General features: G+C 64.2%; 1 protein-coding gene across 1 annotated transcript in view; it reads left to right on the top strand.

Moving 5' to 3' along the window:
- The window catches only part of LOC117644149 (collagen alpha-1(XVIII) chain), a 73,831-nt gene that overhangs the window by 26,484 nt on the left and 31,837 nt on the right, over nucleotides 1-15,510 (top strand). The window contains exons 5-7 of the mRNA XM_034383414.1: nucleotides 2,123-2,263; nucleotides 5,535-5,818; nucleotides 5,955-6,224. Coding sequence (XP_034239305.1) covers nucleotides 2,123-2,263; nucleotides 5,535-5,818; nucleotides 5,955-6,224 — 695 coding nt within the window. The remainder of the gene's footprint in view (nucleotides 1-2,122; nucleotides 2,264-5,534; nucleotides 5,819-5,954; nucleotides 6,225-15,510) is intronic.

Genomic DNA, 15,510 nt, shown 5'->3' with positions numbered 1-15,510 from the left:
AGATTGCATCGGCAGTGATCGGCGCGCTGCAGCGCGGACAAGGCCCCTCCCCCTCCATTCCCCCCACGCAATCAATTGGGGTGCAGGAATAACCTGACAACATTTAATTACCAAGTCGATCCCTCGCCGGTCCTGGCTGCGTGCGCCTGTCGGACCGCCGAACCGTCCTTCCGGCGGTGCAGTACCCTGTTAGCTCAGTCGTTGGCCGTGGCTTCCGTCTCGGAGACCGACAGTGTACGTACGTCTCGTTGGCCACGCGGGTACCGACGTGGCTCCAGGAAGTCGAATATGCGGGTTCGAATACTAGGTCATGAGCATTTTTTTTTCACTCCACAAAAATGATGGCCAACAAACGCTTCTGAAAATGCGGCGTAAAATAAATATCTAAATCGATTGCCGTGAAATTTTTAATAAAATTTTACAGTAAGTTAACTGAAATTTTGGGCGTGCGGCGCGCCACGCTGCGCTGCTGATTCCCAGTCAAATATGAAGCTACGGCGGCACCTCGTCCGAGGGCGGGGAGGCGTAATTGTTCCAGCGCGTCGTGCGTCAAAGTCCCGCGCGGTTCCCGCCGCACCCCGCCCCGCCCCGCCCCGCCCCGCCGCACCCCGCCGCACCCCGCCCCGCCCCGCCCCGCCCCGCGACGCCACCGGCACGCCTGGACGCGCATCGAACAACCAGGGCAGGTGGGGTAATGTGCGGCGTGCACTGGGACGCGGCTTGCAGTGTGCAGCCACCCTGGGGACGGCGCGGCTGCGCGCGCGCTCGGAATGCGTTCGGCAGAGTGCAGCGCAGAGAGAGACAGGGACACAGAGAGAAGAAGAGATGCAGTGGCAGCAACGGCCAGCAACGGCCAGAAGGGGGGGGGGAGTCAAAGTAACCGCCGGTAGCTTCCGGAAACGGCCGGTAGCTGCCGGTAACGGCCTGTAGCCGCCGATGACTGCCCGTACGACTCCTCAACGACCAGGCTCTGCTCTGCGGTCTCTCGGCTGCTCCGTCCAGTGGCTTGGCGCTGCGTGTGCCCGAGTTCGGCGTGATTCGTCGGATAGATTAAAAGGGCGGCTTAATCGGTCGAACGCGGACAAATAGAGTGACAGTGATAGCAAGCGAGAGAGATAGCGGGAGTGCCAATCTGAGTGAAGCAGGTGGCGGCCCGGCGGGGCTGGCCCCGCGTCCACATAGAGTTGGACGTGGAGGGGCGCGGCCTGGTTGGTCCTGGTTGGTCCTAGCGCTAAGATAATTGGCTGAGGGCCCGGGCCGCCCTTGGCCCTTGGAAGTAGTGCCGTGCTGTTGACAAAGCGTGGACTGCTAATCCCCGCCATCGGCCCGGCCAGCCCTAGGCCAGCCCTGCGCTTGTCTCTCTTTCTCCTTGCGCGTAATCCCCATCGGAGGGAGGGAGAGGGGCGACCCGCGTGGCCCTGGCCCAGCCCTTGGCGCGGCCCTTGGGGCCGCCAGCCGCTGGAGACGGTCCCGAGCCCTGCGCCTCGTCCTAAGCAAGTACGCCGGGCGGAAGCAGCGAAAGCGGCGAAAGCGCGTGGAAATTGCTGCGAGTGCAGCTGGGTCCGTGTGGCGTTGTCCGCTGCTGTGTCGTGCGCGGCCTCGGACACGCCACTCGCCGCCAGGTGTGCTTAATCAGAGAAGCCCCCAGCGCAGCCCCCAGCGCCGCCCCCAGCAGCAGGCCGCCACACGGCAATCAGTTTCTGTGTCCGCAAAGACGGATCGGCTCGGTACCGGTTCGGCCCCGCTTCGCGCCGCTCCGGGTCGTTTACAGTGGCGTCGCGGGTGGGAGCGTCCCACCACTGGAAGTCTGGAGGGCAGTCGAGTGGCTGTGGGCATGTTTGAGAGGAGCGGCGCGCAGGCAGGTCGCCTTTCCTGGCCTTTATGGCCCTCATCGGGCCTCGTGGTCCAGAATGGCCGAAATCAGGACTAGTCGTGCGGCTCCACAGCGAGCGAACCCCGAGTCTCGTTGTTTTCGTTTATTATTTTTATTTTGCTTTGTTTTCTTATTTGTTTTGTTTTATGTTTTTGTTTTGTTCTTTTACTTTTTGTTGTGTTTTATTTTATGATTTTTGTTTTATTTTGCTTCTTTTTTTTTGTTTTTTGTTTTCGGTTCTCTTTCCAGAGGAGGAATTTTTGGGCGTGGAGCTGGGCGGCTCGGGGCGCTTGCCGCGGGACCTAGATCGGAAAGCGAATGGGAATGGCTCGGACGTGGGTGGCGACGGTGGCGGCGGGAGCGGCGACGGCCCCACGGACAAGTACTCCGGTAAGTCGACGGCCTGGTGACTAACAGCGATGGCGGGACTAACAACGCGTTCTTTCGGACTCGGCGCTGCTGTCCCCTCTGTGCCTCCGACAGACTTGTTGCGGCACTTGTTGTCGCAACACGAGACTTCCCCGGACTTCCCTCCGCCGGGCTCGGCCGGGCCGAACTCTGGGAACTTTGTCATCGCGCGCCGCTGCGCCACTGAAAGTCGATTCCGTCGGACCGGCAGCCAGCGGCGTCCTGGCAGTGCCGTGGCAGCGCCACCGGACAAAACAGGGGCAAGTTGCCGGCATGGCGATGGGCCCTCCTTTGATGTCTGTGTGATAGGCTCCCCCTCCCCGAAGGACACGCACACACACACACACCTTTTCTCCACCGCCATAGAGAACAACGGCGCAGTGAGTCTCTGCTCCTCCCGCAGCTAGCATTCATACACTATTAACAAACCTGGAACAAACAACAACTTAAATTAGTTGACAAAGCAAAAGATTTTCCTTTGTCAAAATTTATATAATTTCGGTTTCTCAAACAAATATTGGTTTTTAGCTTACTTTTTGGAATCCCCAAACCACCACCCCCTTGTTGTTGTTGTTGTTATTGTTGTTGTTGTTTTTTGTTGTTTTTTTTTGCTGCGTGGAGACATGCACGGCTCCGCGAAATAAGCGGTAACAAAGCGAGCGTGGCTGCGCGGCGCTTCCTCTGATCTCCGAGATTGAAATGGACACCACAGTGCCCTGCCCGGCCCTGCCCGGCCCTGCCCATGGGGCTGTGGCGGCAAGGAGAAAGCTCGTGGAAGGCGCCGCGACAATCCAATCGGCATGACACTCCCGAATTCAACTCGCCGCGGAAAGGCAAACAAAAGCTCTCTTTCTCTGCCTCTCTCTCTCTGGCCCGAGTGTTGTTCTTCCCGGGGGTAAATGTTGACCCGGGTCACAGCAGGCCTCCGCTCCCCCGACCCACCGCGCCGCGCCGGGGACGCCGATAGGCCCACTGCGCGAAATCACGCACCGCGGCCGGTTGCAGAACGAGAAGTGGATGTACTGCAACCGTGGCCTAGGTCGTTAAGTCGTTGACGCACAACCTCAAAAACCGGCGTTCGACTCCTCGCCCTAATCTTTTTTTCGCTCTCCTGGTTTGGTTTAAACTTTGCCACCGATGTGCGCCCATAGTACTCCTGGGCAGAAAAGGACGCGCGACGGGAGGAAACGGTGGGAGAGAGGGGGAAGGGGGGAGAGCGGAGCAGTGATTCGAGTCCCTTGAAGGGTGGTGTCGCGGTGTCGTGTGCCTTTGAGGCACCGCCAGTGGCGCCGCCTTCACCGCACTCAGGCCTCCTGACTATTCGCCCCTCACCAAGCCGCGACCCCTTGTTCCTGTCTTTCTCTTAAAATTTCGCAACCGTTTTTTGCGCCGCGCCCGCCCTTTTGTGCGTGAGAGAGCACTGTGCGCGTTTGCGCGCGCTCGTGTGTGTGTGTGTGTGTGTGTGTCCCTTGTCGGTGACTTTTTCGCGTGCCTCCATTTCGTCGCCGCGCTCCACCTCGCTAAGACGCGCCGCCCGTTCTTCACCCAACCTTTTGCATTTTTCCCTCTTTGCCCCCCCACCCTCCATTTTTTTTTCGGCCCGCCTTGCCTCTTTCTTCCGAGTCATCAACCCCGTCCGCCTGCCTTGCCTGCCTGCCTGCCTTGCCGTGGACCAATCATGGCGGCCAACGCACGTGTGTCGTTTGTACGTCGTTTGCGCGGACGGGACGTCTCTCTGGATTTCGGCCCCGAAGAAAGAAAGGGAGAAGGAATGCGGGCCGCCGGGCAGCCCGAGCAGCCGGCCAGATCGTAGTGTAGCGGAGCGTATTGGCTGGCCGCCCGGCAGGCAGCCTGGCAGCCTGGCAGTCCACTGGGCAAATTAGTCCCGGGCCGGTCGCTCGCCACCCTCCTTGGCCTCCAGATGCACGGAACGGCGCCTCTGGGCGCCTCTGGGCGCCGCGACACTGGTGACGGACAGCGGCAGGGCGTGGACCGCCTGGACGGATGGCTTCCCCGGCACGCCACGCTCGTGGTCACGCTCGTGGTACTCATGGTCACGCTCGCGCCCCGTTTCAGACGGCCGCCCCACGCTCTTGGCCAGTCCGCGCACGTCGCGCTGTTTGCCGCTGCAACCTAATTACCAGCCCAGCCGGTCGGCGCGGCCGCCGTGGCGGTCCAGCAGGCTCATTCGGAGGGCCGCTCTGTCTCTCTCGCACTCTAGGGGCGTCCCGTTCAGGCGCGAGAGAGACAGAGCGACGAAAACGACGCGGCGTGCTGCGCGGCGTAGCGCCTGCGGAGCGGAGGGTAGGCAGCCCGGCGCGCAGCCCCGCCGTCGGGCGGCATGGCGTCACGGCGCTCGCCGCGCCTCGGTGGCAACGCGCACCGCCTTCGTCCTGTCCTGCCCCATTAGTCACGGCCAAGGCCGCCGAGTGCCTCACTGTCGTCGCGTCGCCGAAGAAGAGCGGCCGGGCCGTTGCAATAAATTCGCAGGCAATTAGGCGATCCGAACTTTGTCTTCGGGACGCTGGTCGCGTTCTGAGGACCGCCAGGTAGTCATCGTCCATCCGGCGACCTCGACGGCGCCGCGGCCAGGCGAAGGCCAGGCAAAGGCCACTCGGAGTGGCGCGCAGACTTGAATTCATTCAACTTGCTTCGCAGGTCCGCGCGGCGCGTTTAAATTTTTCATGGCGGCGCTGGCGGTGCGGTCCGGGGCGCCAAGTGCACCGGCGCCACTCCCTGCCGGCCGCCCTCGGGCCGCCCTCTTGGCCGCCGGGGCACGTAGCTCGCCAACGACTCCCCGGGAACAACTTTTCATCAGGCTTCATCACGCGCACTGACTGACTGCGAGAGCAGCGGGGCTGCCTTGTGCTTTGGCTCGGCGCTGCCCCGCGTCGCGCAGGCAGGCACTACCCCGCGCGCGAGGGGCCTCGCCGGCGCGCCGCGTGGCCGTGGGGGTGGCGGAACGAGCATGTGCCCTGCGGTTGTCGCCGCGATACCCCGCGCGTGTGGAGACTGCGGCGTTTGCAGCGGGCAGTGGTGGCACACTAGAAGGCGAAAATTCCCTCGACTCGCCCCTTGTGTTCAAAAGGGTGCCTTCCTCGGCCGGGCTATATCTGGGCTTCACTTTCGAGAAGTTGCCTCGTAGGTGGGCTGAGGTTGGCAACCCTCTCTGGTGTGGTGGCAACCCTGGCTGCGGAAATCACGGAAACGCGACATGCCGCCCTAAACTAACACCCACTTCGGCTGCTTGCAGACTGGGGCAACGACATCCTGTCCGCCATCGAGATCCCCTTCGTGGACACCAAGACGCAGTACTTCGACTACGCGCCCGACGGCTTCCCGGCCTTCGGGCTGCTGCCGGGCTCGGACGTCAAGAAGCCCTTCCGGGTGCACATGCCGGAGCGGCTCTACCCGGAGTTCTCCATCACGGCCAAGATCCGGCACACGAGCCGCGAGGGTGGCTTCCTCTTCGCCGTGGTCAACCCCCTGGACACCGTGGTGCAGCTCGGCGTGCAGCTGGCGCCCGCCAGCGCGGAGGTGCGGCGCGCACAGTATTCTCGTCGCTCTGCCCCTCCCGTACCTGCACGACGCGAGTGCGAGAGAGACAGAGCGACGAAAACGACGCTCGGAATCAGTCGGCACGGTGATTGTCTGCAATGTTTTCCGGCCGCAGGCGCCCAACCACACCAACGTGACGCTGCTGTACACGGACGTGTCCATTCACCACTCGTCGCAGACCATCGCCTCCTTCGTGGTGCCCTCCTTCGTGGGGCGCTGGGGCCGCCTCGCGCTCGCCGTCACCGAGTCCTCCGTCACGCTGTACTACAACTGCGAGGCCGTGGACACCGTCAACGTGGAGCGCGTCCCCAGGGAGCTGGTGTTCGACTCGGCCTCCACACTGTACGTCGGCCAGGCCGGCCCCATCATCAAGGGCTTCTACAACGTGAGTACCGCGCCGCTATTCTCGAACGCCACTTGTCGTGTAATGAATCCGTGGCGTGTGTGTGTGCGTGTGTGTGCCGATTCGACTTTACGACCGTCGTCCCCTCCGACTGTCCGACCCTGACCAGAGGCGACACTTGATCGGACTGACCCTTGACCCGCGGGCCGCAAGGTCCACGACGTCCACGACGTCCGCGACGCACATTAGGTGCCTGAGGTGTCGTTAAGACCACGGCGGCCCACGGTGCCGCTGCCCTGCGGCCACCACCGGACTCTTTCGCAGAGAATAACGAGCTAGTGTAATTAAGGCTCGGCCTGGACTGTCACAGGCCGCAGGCCTTACCGCAGGCCGCGCAGGGACGGCGTGTATCTGATTTCAAAGCCCCCCCCCCTCTTCACTCCGCCTCGACCTGGCCGAGTTATTCAGCAACTCGCACCATTTGCATCATTTGCATGGCCTGCGTCCAGCGTCCTGCGTTCGCCCTGACCTACCTATTGTCGAGCCGGGTAGGGTGCGCGCTGCGGCCGCGGTCGCGGCGCCTGCAGGTAGGTGCACCTGTCCCTGTCGGGCCTGCCACGGCTCGCTGCCAGTGAGTGGTATTGGTCGTGTCGGTAGCGCGATTGTTTTCGAATTGGAAGTTCGGAGGTTCAACCCCTGTCAAAAGCAATTTTTTTTAAAAAAGTTTTTGTTGTTTTTGAGATATTTGTGTAGGGTCAGGCAGACAGCGATGACCGCAGAGTTAGGGTGTCGCGGACGCGTCCTGCTCCTCGCCGCGCGCCCCACTGCCTGTCACTCCGACACGCGTGCCGCTATCGCCGGGCCGGCGGGCCGCGCCTACCCGCCCGTCCCGACCTAGATTGGAGCGAGCTGGTTGCGAACGCCGCGCCGTCTGTCTCTCACCGTCGGGGGACGCCCCGTGGGTGCGAGAGAGACGGCGCGACGCAGCGCCTCTTCGGAATCGGTCGGCAGGTAACGCTAATTAATCGCCGGCTGGATGACTGGCCGGTTCGCGGCTTTGCGGTGTAGGGGCTTTGGCCGCGTCGGTTCGGCACGGCGCCGCCAACCTGCCGCCAACGCCGTGCTCGCTCGCCGGGCCCGTCCACCAGGAGGAGGTCGACCACCTCCCGGGGGTGTTTCTCGTAAACACGGCGTCTTACTGGTGACACGACGCAAACGCCGTCGTCAAATTGAGTCCGCAGCTGCCTTATGCTAAACTTGTTGTTGTTTTTCATGGAGCGGGGTGGGGTTTCAACGTTTCAACCCCTCCTCCTCCCCCCTCGCCTCGGCCAGTGGCGGGCCGGCCGGCTCTGGTGGCAAATGGGAGGGGTGTTATTTTCGGTGTAATGTCACGACCGCCAACACTGACGTGCGGCGTGCCCGTAGTGTGTGTGTGAGAAAGAGTGAGAGAGAGAGAGAGAGAGAGAGAGAGAGAAAGAGAGAGAGCCTCAAGCTGAGCAGCAGCAGGGTGCTCAGTGTGAACGCACTCCCATTACCCGTAATAAAGGGTCATTAACTAATTACGCGCTGCAGCCTATCGCCTCTGTACTTTCTCCCACCGCGTTACATTACGGCGCCACTACACTAGTCAGCCCTCCGCTGAAAAAAAAAGAACGTCAACGAAAACCAACGAAAAAGCGCGCTGCACGGCGGCGGCGGCGGGACAGCCTCGCCGGACTCTGACATTGGCCAAAATATTGGGCTCTCGCTTTCCGGCGAGATGACGTCCGCAGCGTGACGTGTTGCGGGGGAAGGGGGAAACGGGGCAACCCCCCACGCCCCCCACCACCAACGCCGTCCTCGCGAAATGATGTGCAAAGCCATAGCGCACCGCTGCCGCTGTTTGCTGAGTGTGGGCGTTCGCCACGGTATCTCGTCTGTGTGTGTGTGTGTGTGTGTGGATTGCGCACCAACACACACACAGAGCGGCGTGTCCGCGCGCCACTGCACACACCGCCATTGACTGCGCTACGGTGGCGCGCGGTGCTGCGCTGGTGCGTCGCGGTGGTCACTGCGTCAGCCCGGCCGGCCCGGCCTGTCGCTAGCGCTGCGCTGGCCGTGCTCGCTGCGCCAGTGGAGTGGAATTGTGGAATGTTTGCCATCGGAATGAGATCCAAGCACCTTCAATCAATCGGCCGGGCCGCCCGGCCCTCCGCCCCAGTGCCAGGCCGGGCAGGCAGGCCGTGGTTTCAATGGCGGCCGAATTTATCGGCGAGGGCCCTTGCAAGAGAGGCGGCGGCTCGAGGGCCTCGTTGGTGTGGCCGGCAGACAAACGGGGACGCCACGCGGTGGCCGCGCAGCCCCGCGGCCGTGCATCGCAGCACGGATTTGCCCGTGGTTGGCCGCCCCGCCCCGCCCCGCCCCGCCCCGCCCCGCCCCGCCCCGCCCTCGTTGTGTTCGAGTAGTGTGGTATCATGTCCGCATGATTGTTTGGCCAGAGAGGGGAAGAGAGAGACAGCGAGGCTCGCCCGACCCTTGTCCGCCCGGGAGGTAGGCAGCCAGTCCGACCGCCGCGCCGAGCGTGCGGCCGAGGCCGCGGACGGCGGGCGCCTGCCGCCGGGCGGCGCTCTGCGGCGCTCTGCGGCGGCCAGCACCGAGTCGCCGTCCCTCTCGCTCGACTCGACTGGCGTTTACGTCGACCAAGTTCGGACTTTCCCACTTGCCGGCGGCGAAGTACCTGAACAACATGACGGATACTTTTTCTGAGAAACAGTCGAACCGGAAACGAAATAAACGATGCGGGTAAACAACTGGGCTGTGGTTTCGGCCCGGTCGGGCTCGGCCTCCGTGGTCGGTCAGGTTCTAGGAACAATTGTTCCCTTTGACGCAAGCGTGCCTGTGCTCGCCGTGCCATCCACGGGGGAGAGAGGCTGGCACTGATGTGGCGACGGCAGGGGGGACTGCACCGGTGGGCTGCACTCACGCCGACAAAAGCGACTCGCAGAAAACGGACGGAAAGGACAGCAACGCACCAACGCCCGCTCCTTTGGCCGATTTGCCTCCCTGCCTCCACCCCACCCCCACCCTTTTTTCTCTAATTACCGAACAGTGAGCGTCAGTCTGGTCCGTGCCGTCCCTGGCGTCCCTGGCCAGGCCGCCCCGCCCGAGCGCCCACACTGGTGTGTGCGTGTGCGAGCGCGTAGGTGTGGGCCTTAGTGAAGGACCCTGCTTGCGGAGCTAATGCCCCCTGCTGTGCGCCGCTGTGCTGGGGCAGCGTGACCCAGGCACGGCGTGGCGCGCCGAGGGACGCGCGGACTGTCCAGTGGAAAAGGCGTGAGCATGAATCGGAGAAGAAGTTGTGGCGTTAGTTCCGGTCCGAGCGGTGCGCGGTGGAACCGGTGGAGCCCGGTGCAGCCGGAGAAGTGTTAGCCCAGTGTGCCACGCAAACCCTCCCCCCTTTCCAGTACCAGCAGCTTGCGTGCGCAAAGTTTGGCTAAATCCCCGGCCGTGTTTTAATTCTGCCCGGCCGTCCGCTCGCCCACCGGCTCCGGCCCGCTCTCTGCAACATCCCAGCCCACCGGGCTGTAGCCAACTGGCAGGCTGAGCCCCGTGGTCGAGTGGGTACAGCGGCCGGCCCACGACGTGGAGGTCGCGGGTTCGAATCTCGCACCCCATTTTTGAAGCGTGGCGCCTTAATGACTCAATCTCTCCGAGATAGCGGGGAATGCGCGGGAAAGCTATTACGGCGTATCGGCCGGGCCGTGCCGAGCCGCGCCCAGCCGCACACGCGCTGCGCACTCAAAGAAGTTATCAGGAAGGCTCATGTCGGCATGTAGACAAACTCGAGGCCATTTCCGGGCCCAGGTTCCCCTTGGATTAACATAGGCACCACGTCCCGACGGCCGGGCGGGGCGGGGCGTGGCGGGGTGCGGCGGGGTGGGGCGGGGCGGGGCACCCCGTTAATGGAACACCCCAAACAGCGCGGGGTTACTTATCGTGCGGAAATTAACTGCGATAAAATAAAAGCTCGTGAATGGAATTAATGACTCCACCTCTAAGTAGAGTAGCTGCTCGCTACGAATACCGCGCGATTCTCCCGGGACATTTTGGCCCCACTGCTGCGCCTTCGTCCGCGCGGCCTCCCCGCCCCGCCCGGACCGTTCTGTAGGTTTCGCCGTTTCTGAGGAACGATTCTCGTCCACGTCCGCCTTTTTGCGCGCGGAATGACGAAGGAAAGGTGGAAGAATGTGCAATTTCACGAAACTTGTGGGGCCGCCTTCACTTTTCTCGCGAGTCCAAAGTAATGACCAGCGTGGCCGGTGCTGCTGGGCGCAGGGAGGTCAGTGGCCGCCGTGGCCGCCGGGGCACTCAATGGGGCTCTTGGAGGCGGACGGGGCGCCCGGACGGGACGCCCGGCCCGGCCCAGCCCTGTCGGCGGACGCGTGGCGGACGCGTGGACGACACGGGCGCACTGGCCGGGAAGTAATGAACCCTGCGTTTTCCGATGTTGTGCGCTCCCCCTTCCTCCCCCGGGACCAACCGCCCGGCCGCACCCCGCTTTCCCGCTTTCCACGGCCTACAGTGCTGCAGACGGCTACACCGACTCCACTAGTCTCATCATGCAGACGCAGGCAACGCAGGATGCAGCGGGGCGTGCCGACGCGCACAGTGGCGCAGACGGCGCAGGCGTCCGCCAAGGCGAGGTGCCTCTCGCCTTGCGCCCTGCCGGCCCTGCCACATGACCGCCCCCATCCAACAGGCGCGTGGCCCTGCCCGGCCCCCACCACCCCTCCGGGCTCGCCCACCCCCACCCCTCCCCCTCCAGCGCGCCGGGCGGGCCGCAGCGAATCCCAGCTTGTCTGCGGCCAATTGTCGTGGCGTTCGGACCGCGTCGTGCCGCTCCGTGACGCGACGCAACGCGAACCGCTCCCCGTGACGAGCCGCATCGCGTCGCCGTGTCGAGCCGCGCCGTGCCGTGCCGTGTCGAGCCGCGCCGTGCCGCGCCGTGCCAGCGAGTCCCGCGGGAGCAGTGCGATTCGGATTGTTGCTTGGCCGCCCGGCCGTAGGCCCGTAGGTCAGGCCCGCGGAGCGCGCAGCCCCGTAACGAGTCAGTGCTGCCAACCTTGATGGACGGCCCCGGATAGCCCGGTGCTGCAGTGCTGCCAACCACGCGTTTGTGTTTCTCGTCGTCGACCGCGCACCGCACCGCTCGAACGGCTGTTAGCCTCGCCGACCACGCGGGAGTTGGTTTGAGCCGTCTGCTTCCGTGACCGCTTTTGGCGGGAGTCTTTCTTTTTCCCTGTCGACGGGTTGCCTGTGTGTGGCGGGAGCTTCCAATGCATTGCTGTCATTTCCCCGCCCTGGCCCTGACAGACCTGACCCTCTATCCCCCGCACGGTGCATGCCGAAGCGAGGTCTGGCGGTGTGGCCTCTGAACCGGAATCAATCTCAATTAAAGACGGGCCTGTCCGCGCGGCCAAGATCTCCGCGTACCGTAAACTGGGGCTACTTTGACCCACCGGGGTAACTTTGGCCCATGGGCTAGAAATTCGTTTTAAGTGCTTCTTATTCCATTGGTAACATTTTTAGCCGCTGGGCCAAAGTTACCCCAGTGGGCAAAGTAGCCCCGGTTTACGGTAGCCTCGCGGCATCACTTCGCCGTCCGCCTGCCGACGCCGTGCCTCCGCCTCCGCCTCATCCAGAATGCAGGATGCATCCGGCCGCCCGCTCCTTTCAGCGCGGCGTGCGAATCTGAATGTGAATCTGAACGTGGATCTGAATCGGGGTCCCTGTCTGCGGCCAGGCCGCTCGGCCGCGACAAGGCTTTCCCATCCGGCCCGAGGCGAGGCGAGGCGAGGCGAGGCGCGAGTGTCGGTTGGGACGCGCGGCACCTGTAGACTGGTTCCGCGGCCGTCGGTTTATCTCCCTCGCACCGGTGTGGAGCGCCCCGTGAGTGCGAGAGAGAGGGATCTCTCAATTCGGAATCAGTCTGCAGGACGACGGCGAGGGCGTCGAGCGAGATTTCCCGGTGCCGACGCCGTGGCATCTGCCACCTGCTTGCCGCCACAGTGCCGCCTGTGCCACCTGTGACGCGCGCGGCAGTGGCCCGCTGGGGCGAGTGCCTGCAGATGAGTCGTCCGCCCACTGTAAAACGGCCTTGGCTGCTGCTGCCCCACTGCAGGCCGTGCAGCCCTCTGCGCCTGATTGCCCAGGCACCCTTTATTCCGATTCATTCGCCTAATTGCGAGCGTGGCGAAGCGTGGCCGAGGGCCGAGCGGAGTGGTCGCGGTCGGAATAATGCACACAGGAAGTGACGTCATATCTGCACGGTGCCGCGTGTCCAACCCTCGACCTCCTGGGCTCGTGTGTGTGTATGAGTGTGTACGAGGGTACTGGGGCGCCATTTATTTAATGCTCCGTATCTCGAAGCGCGCGGGGCTCGGTGCGCGGGGCCCCGTCCCGGAGGACACGCGCTGCTACCCGCCGACCCTACCGACACACGGGTACCGGCGTACCCCAACGACGGGCACCCCTTGGGCATGGCGCCGGGCGGCACGCCGTCCACGGGGACCCGGGCGGGGTCCATTAAACGCTCATTAAAAATAGGTGGGATTGTACATGGGTGGGGGGCGGGGGCGGGGCGCTGGCAGGTCGCTGGGGCGGCGGGGGCGGCGGGGGCGGCGGGGGCAGCCCCCCGGGGAGACGCCGTTGCTCGCATTCGCAAGGGCGAGTCAAGCCAGTCTTACGGCGGTCATGTTTCGGGATCTCGTTACACGGAGCCCCGCCCCGGCCGCCCCGGCCACACCGACCGCACCGGCCCCCAGCTAATTCGCCCGGCACGTGCTGGGCGCTCTCGTCGCTCTGCCTCTCTCGCACTCTCGGCGTGGCCCGCGTGCGGCGCGTGTTTGCGCGAGAGAGACCGACGCGAGCGCGCATCGCTTTGAAAAATGAAAAGTAGGTCGAGCGGGCGGTGAGGGGTGGAGAGGGTGCAGGGGTGAGAGATGAAATGCACCCATTGCAGTGTCGGCGCGGCGGCCGGCGAAATATAGTTACAGCCCCGCAGTGCTGCCATGCCGGCCCGCCAGGCCCGCCTCGCCGTGTTCCAGCGCGGTGTGTTGAGGCCGTCCGTTTCCCGTTTTCCGCCTCCACTTTCCCTCTCGCGAGTAGTTGCGTGATGTACGTCGCGGTGCTCCCCCCGCCTGCCCCCGCCTGCCCCCCGCCGCCAAGACGGTCCCGGACTCGGTCCCGGACTCGGGCAACTCGGAACTCATCCGGGTGGCTGCTCCCTCATTACTGCCCGATGGTGGCTCATTTGTCTCCGCACTTGTCCGCGCTGCCGTAGTCACCCCCCACCCCCCCCTCCAACTTTCAACAACGTTAACCCCTTACCGCCAATCGCCCCCCGCCCCTTTTCCTCTTTCCACCCTCGTGCCGTTGTTTGCCGTGGCCGCGACGTGTCCGGCCGCCGTTCCTGTTGGTATTGCCCCCGCCCCGCCCCGCCCACCTCGGCTCGTCAAACAAACTTGGCGGCGGCTTCACCGTACTCCCCCGAGGCCGTCGCCGCGCAAACCGAAGGAAGCGCGGCGAGCCGGCGCGGCTGGCTGTCAATAATAAGCAGATCGGACGGCCGAAGAGGCGGGGCGGGGCGGGGCGGGGCGGGGCGGGGCCGGGCGGGGCGGGGCGCCGAATGCGAGGCGGAGATAGGAGAGCGCCGCGAAGGGTAGGTGAGGCGGCCCAGGCGTTCCCCACTGCCGCCGCTCTGGATGTGGGTCGGCGTGCGACTCGAGGGTCTACACGGCGTGGCCCCAAGCGCGACGCAAGAAACAAGCACTTCGCTCGGAACCAGACCCTTTTTCGCTGGCGTCGGAATGGCCGTGGGTACGAGTGCTGCAACGCGGCCTACACCGCGGCGGGGGTGCTGCGTGCCGCGGTGCCGCTGAGCCGCGCCCCGGGGCCGCCAGGAGGCCACGGCGGCGAGGGGGCGGGGCGGGGCGGACACGTCGCTCTTCTTGTTGATGGCGGACTGCTACTTGACTGCTGCTTCTGGCGCGCCGTGCCGCGCCGTGCCGCGCCGTGCCCGTCCGCCCCGCCGAGTCAAGACTTTTGCCGGGCGTACAGCGCGCAGCGCGCAGCGTACAGCAAAGGCAACTTATACGACTCATGACCGAGGCGCGCGGCTTGTGCCCCTTGCATGTTTCCTCTCGTGTTAGAGTTTATCTTGGTTTTATGAGCGCGCCGGAAGAGAAGGCTGCCGTGGCTGGGGGCGGGGCGGGGCGGGGCGGGGCGGGTGTCGGGTAGCGAGTGGCTTGGGGGTAGGGGGTGGAGCGGTACAGGTGGTGCAATCTAAACACGACTGCGGGACATCTCAAGGCTAAGGAGGGCGCGGTGGCGCGGCAACGCAAGCGGGGCGGCGAAGCGCTTTCCGAAACTCGCGCGAAGCCAGCGAAGCCAGCCACTCGCTTTTTCTGCTACTTGTTGCAAAGGCATGAATGAGGGCGCACCGAACGCATGCCAAGTTAGTTCGAGTAGGGTTGACCTCGGCCACCTCGCCGCCTCGTCGCCGCAGCCCCGACGCGACGCGTGTGAATGCCACCGCACTGCCAAAGCCTTTCTCGGAGAGAAAAGGCCGAGTGGAGCGACTCGGCACGCGGAGCGGGACGGGACGGCGGAGACGCCGCGACGCTCCCACGCTTCGGGGAGAGAAAGAGGGCGGCCGGGGGTTGGGCTGCCTGCTAGAGGCAAAGCCAAAGGCGGCTTGCAAATCGAGGCCGCCCGCGCGCGCCCGCGTGTGTCGTGTCGTCTGTGTGTGGGTATGTGTGGGTAGCCGCAGCGGAGAACACAATTCGCTCGCGTGCCCACACCCACACGCCCGCCTCTCGATCACAGACACACACACAGACTGTCTCGCTCGCACTCACACACGCGGCCTTCCACACAAATGCGCACTTTGTCGCGCTCGCATTCGCCAGCCGCTCCACGCAGATTCACCAAGTGATTCTCACTAATGAAGCCCCGACACTGCAGCCGTTCGCGCGCTTCGCAATTTGCCATAACCTTTTCTTTGTCGTTTTCCCGTTCCCCCCCTTTTCCCCCGCCCGCTGCGCACTTGTTTCGTCGCCCGGGGAGGGGGAGGGGGAGGGGGATCGTTGGCCGCGGGAATGTGAAGTAGCCGAGCGACAGAACGGGGTAGTTCAAGTAGAAACGGATGCTCTACTCGTGTACTTTCGGCGGGCCAATCGTGAGCCTCGATTTGAACCTTCGCGCCGAAAGGCGCCTTTCTCATTGGCCGATTTTTGGCTGAGCGGGCGCGGCCATCCGGTGCAGCAGCGCCTGTCCGACGCAATGAAGG

This window comes from Thrips palmi, unplaced genomic scaffold, assembly GCF_012932325.1.
Source record: "Thrips palmi isolate BJ-2018 unplaced genomic scaffold, TpBJ-2018v1 HiC_scaffold_1, whole genome shotgun sequence".
Classification (NCBI taxonomy): domain Eukaryota; kingdom Metazoa; phylum Arthropoda; class Insecta; order Thysanoptera; family Thripidae; genus Thrips; species Thrips palmi.
The sequence above is the reverse complement of the archived record's forward strand: the minus strand, read 5'-3'. Positions and strand labels throughout refer to the sequence as shown.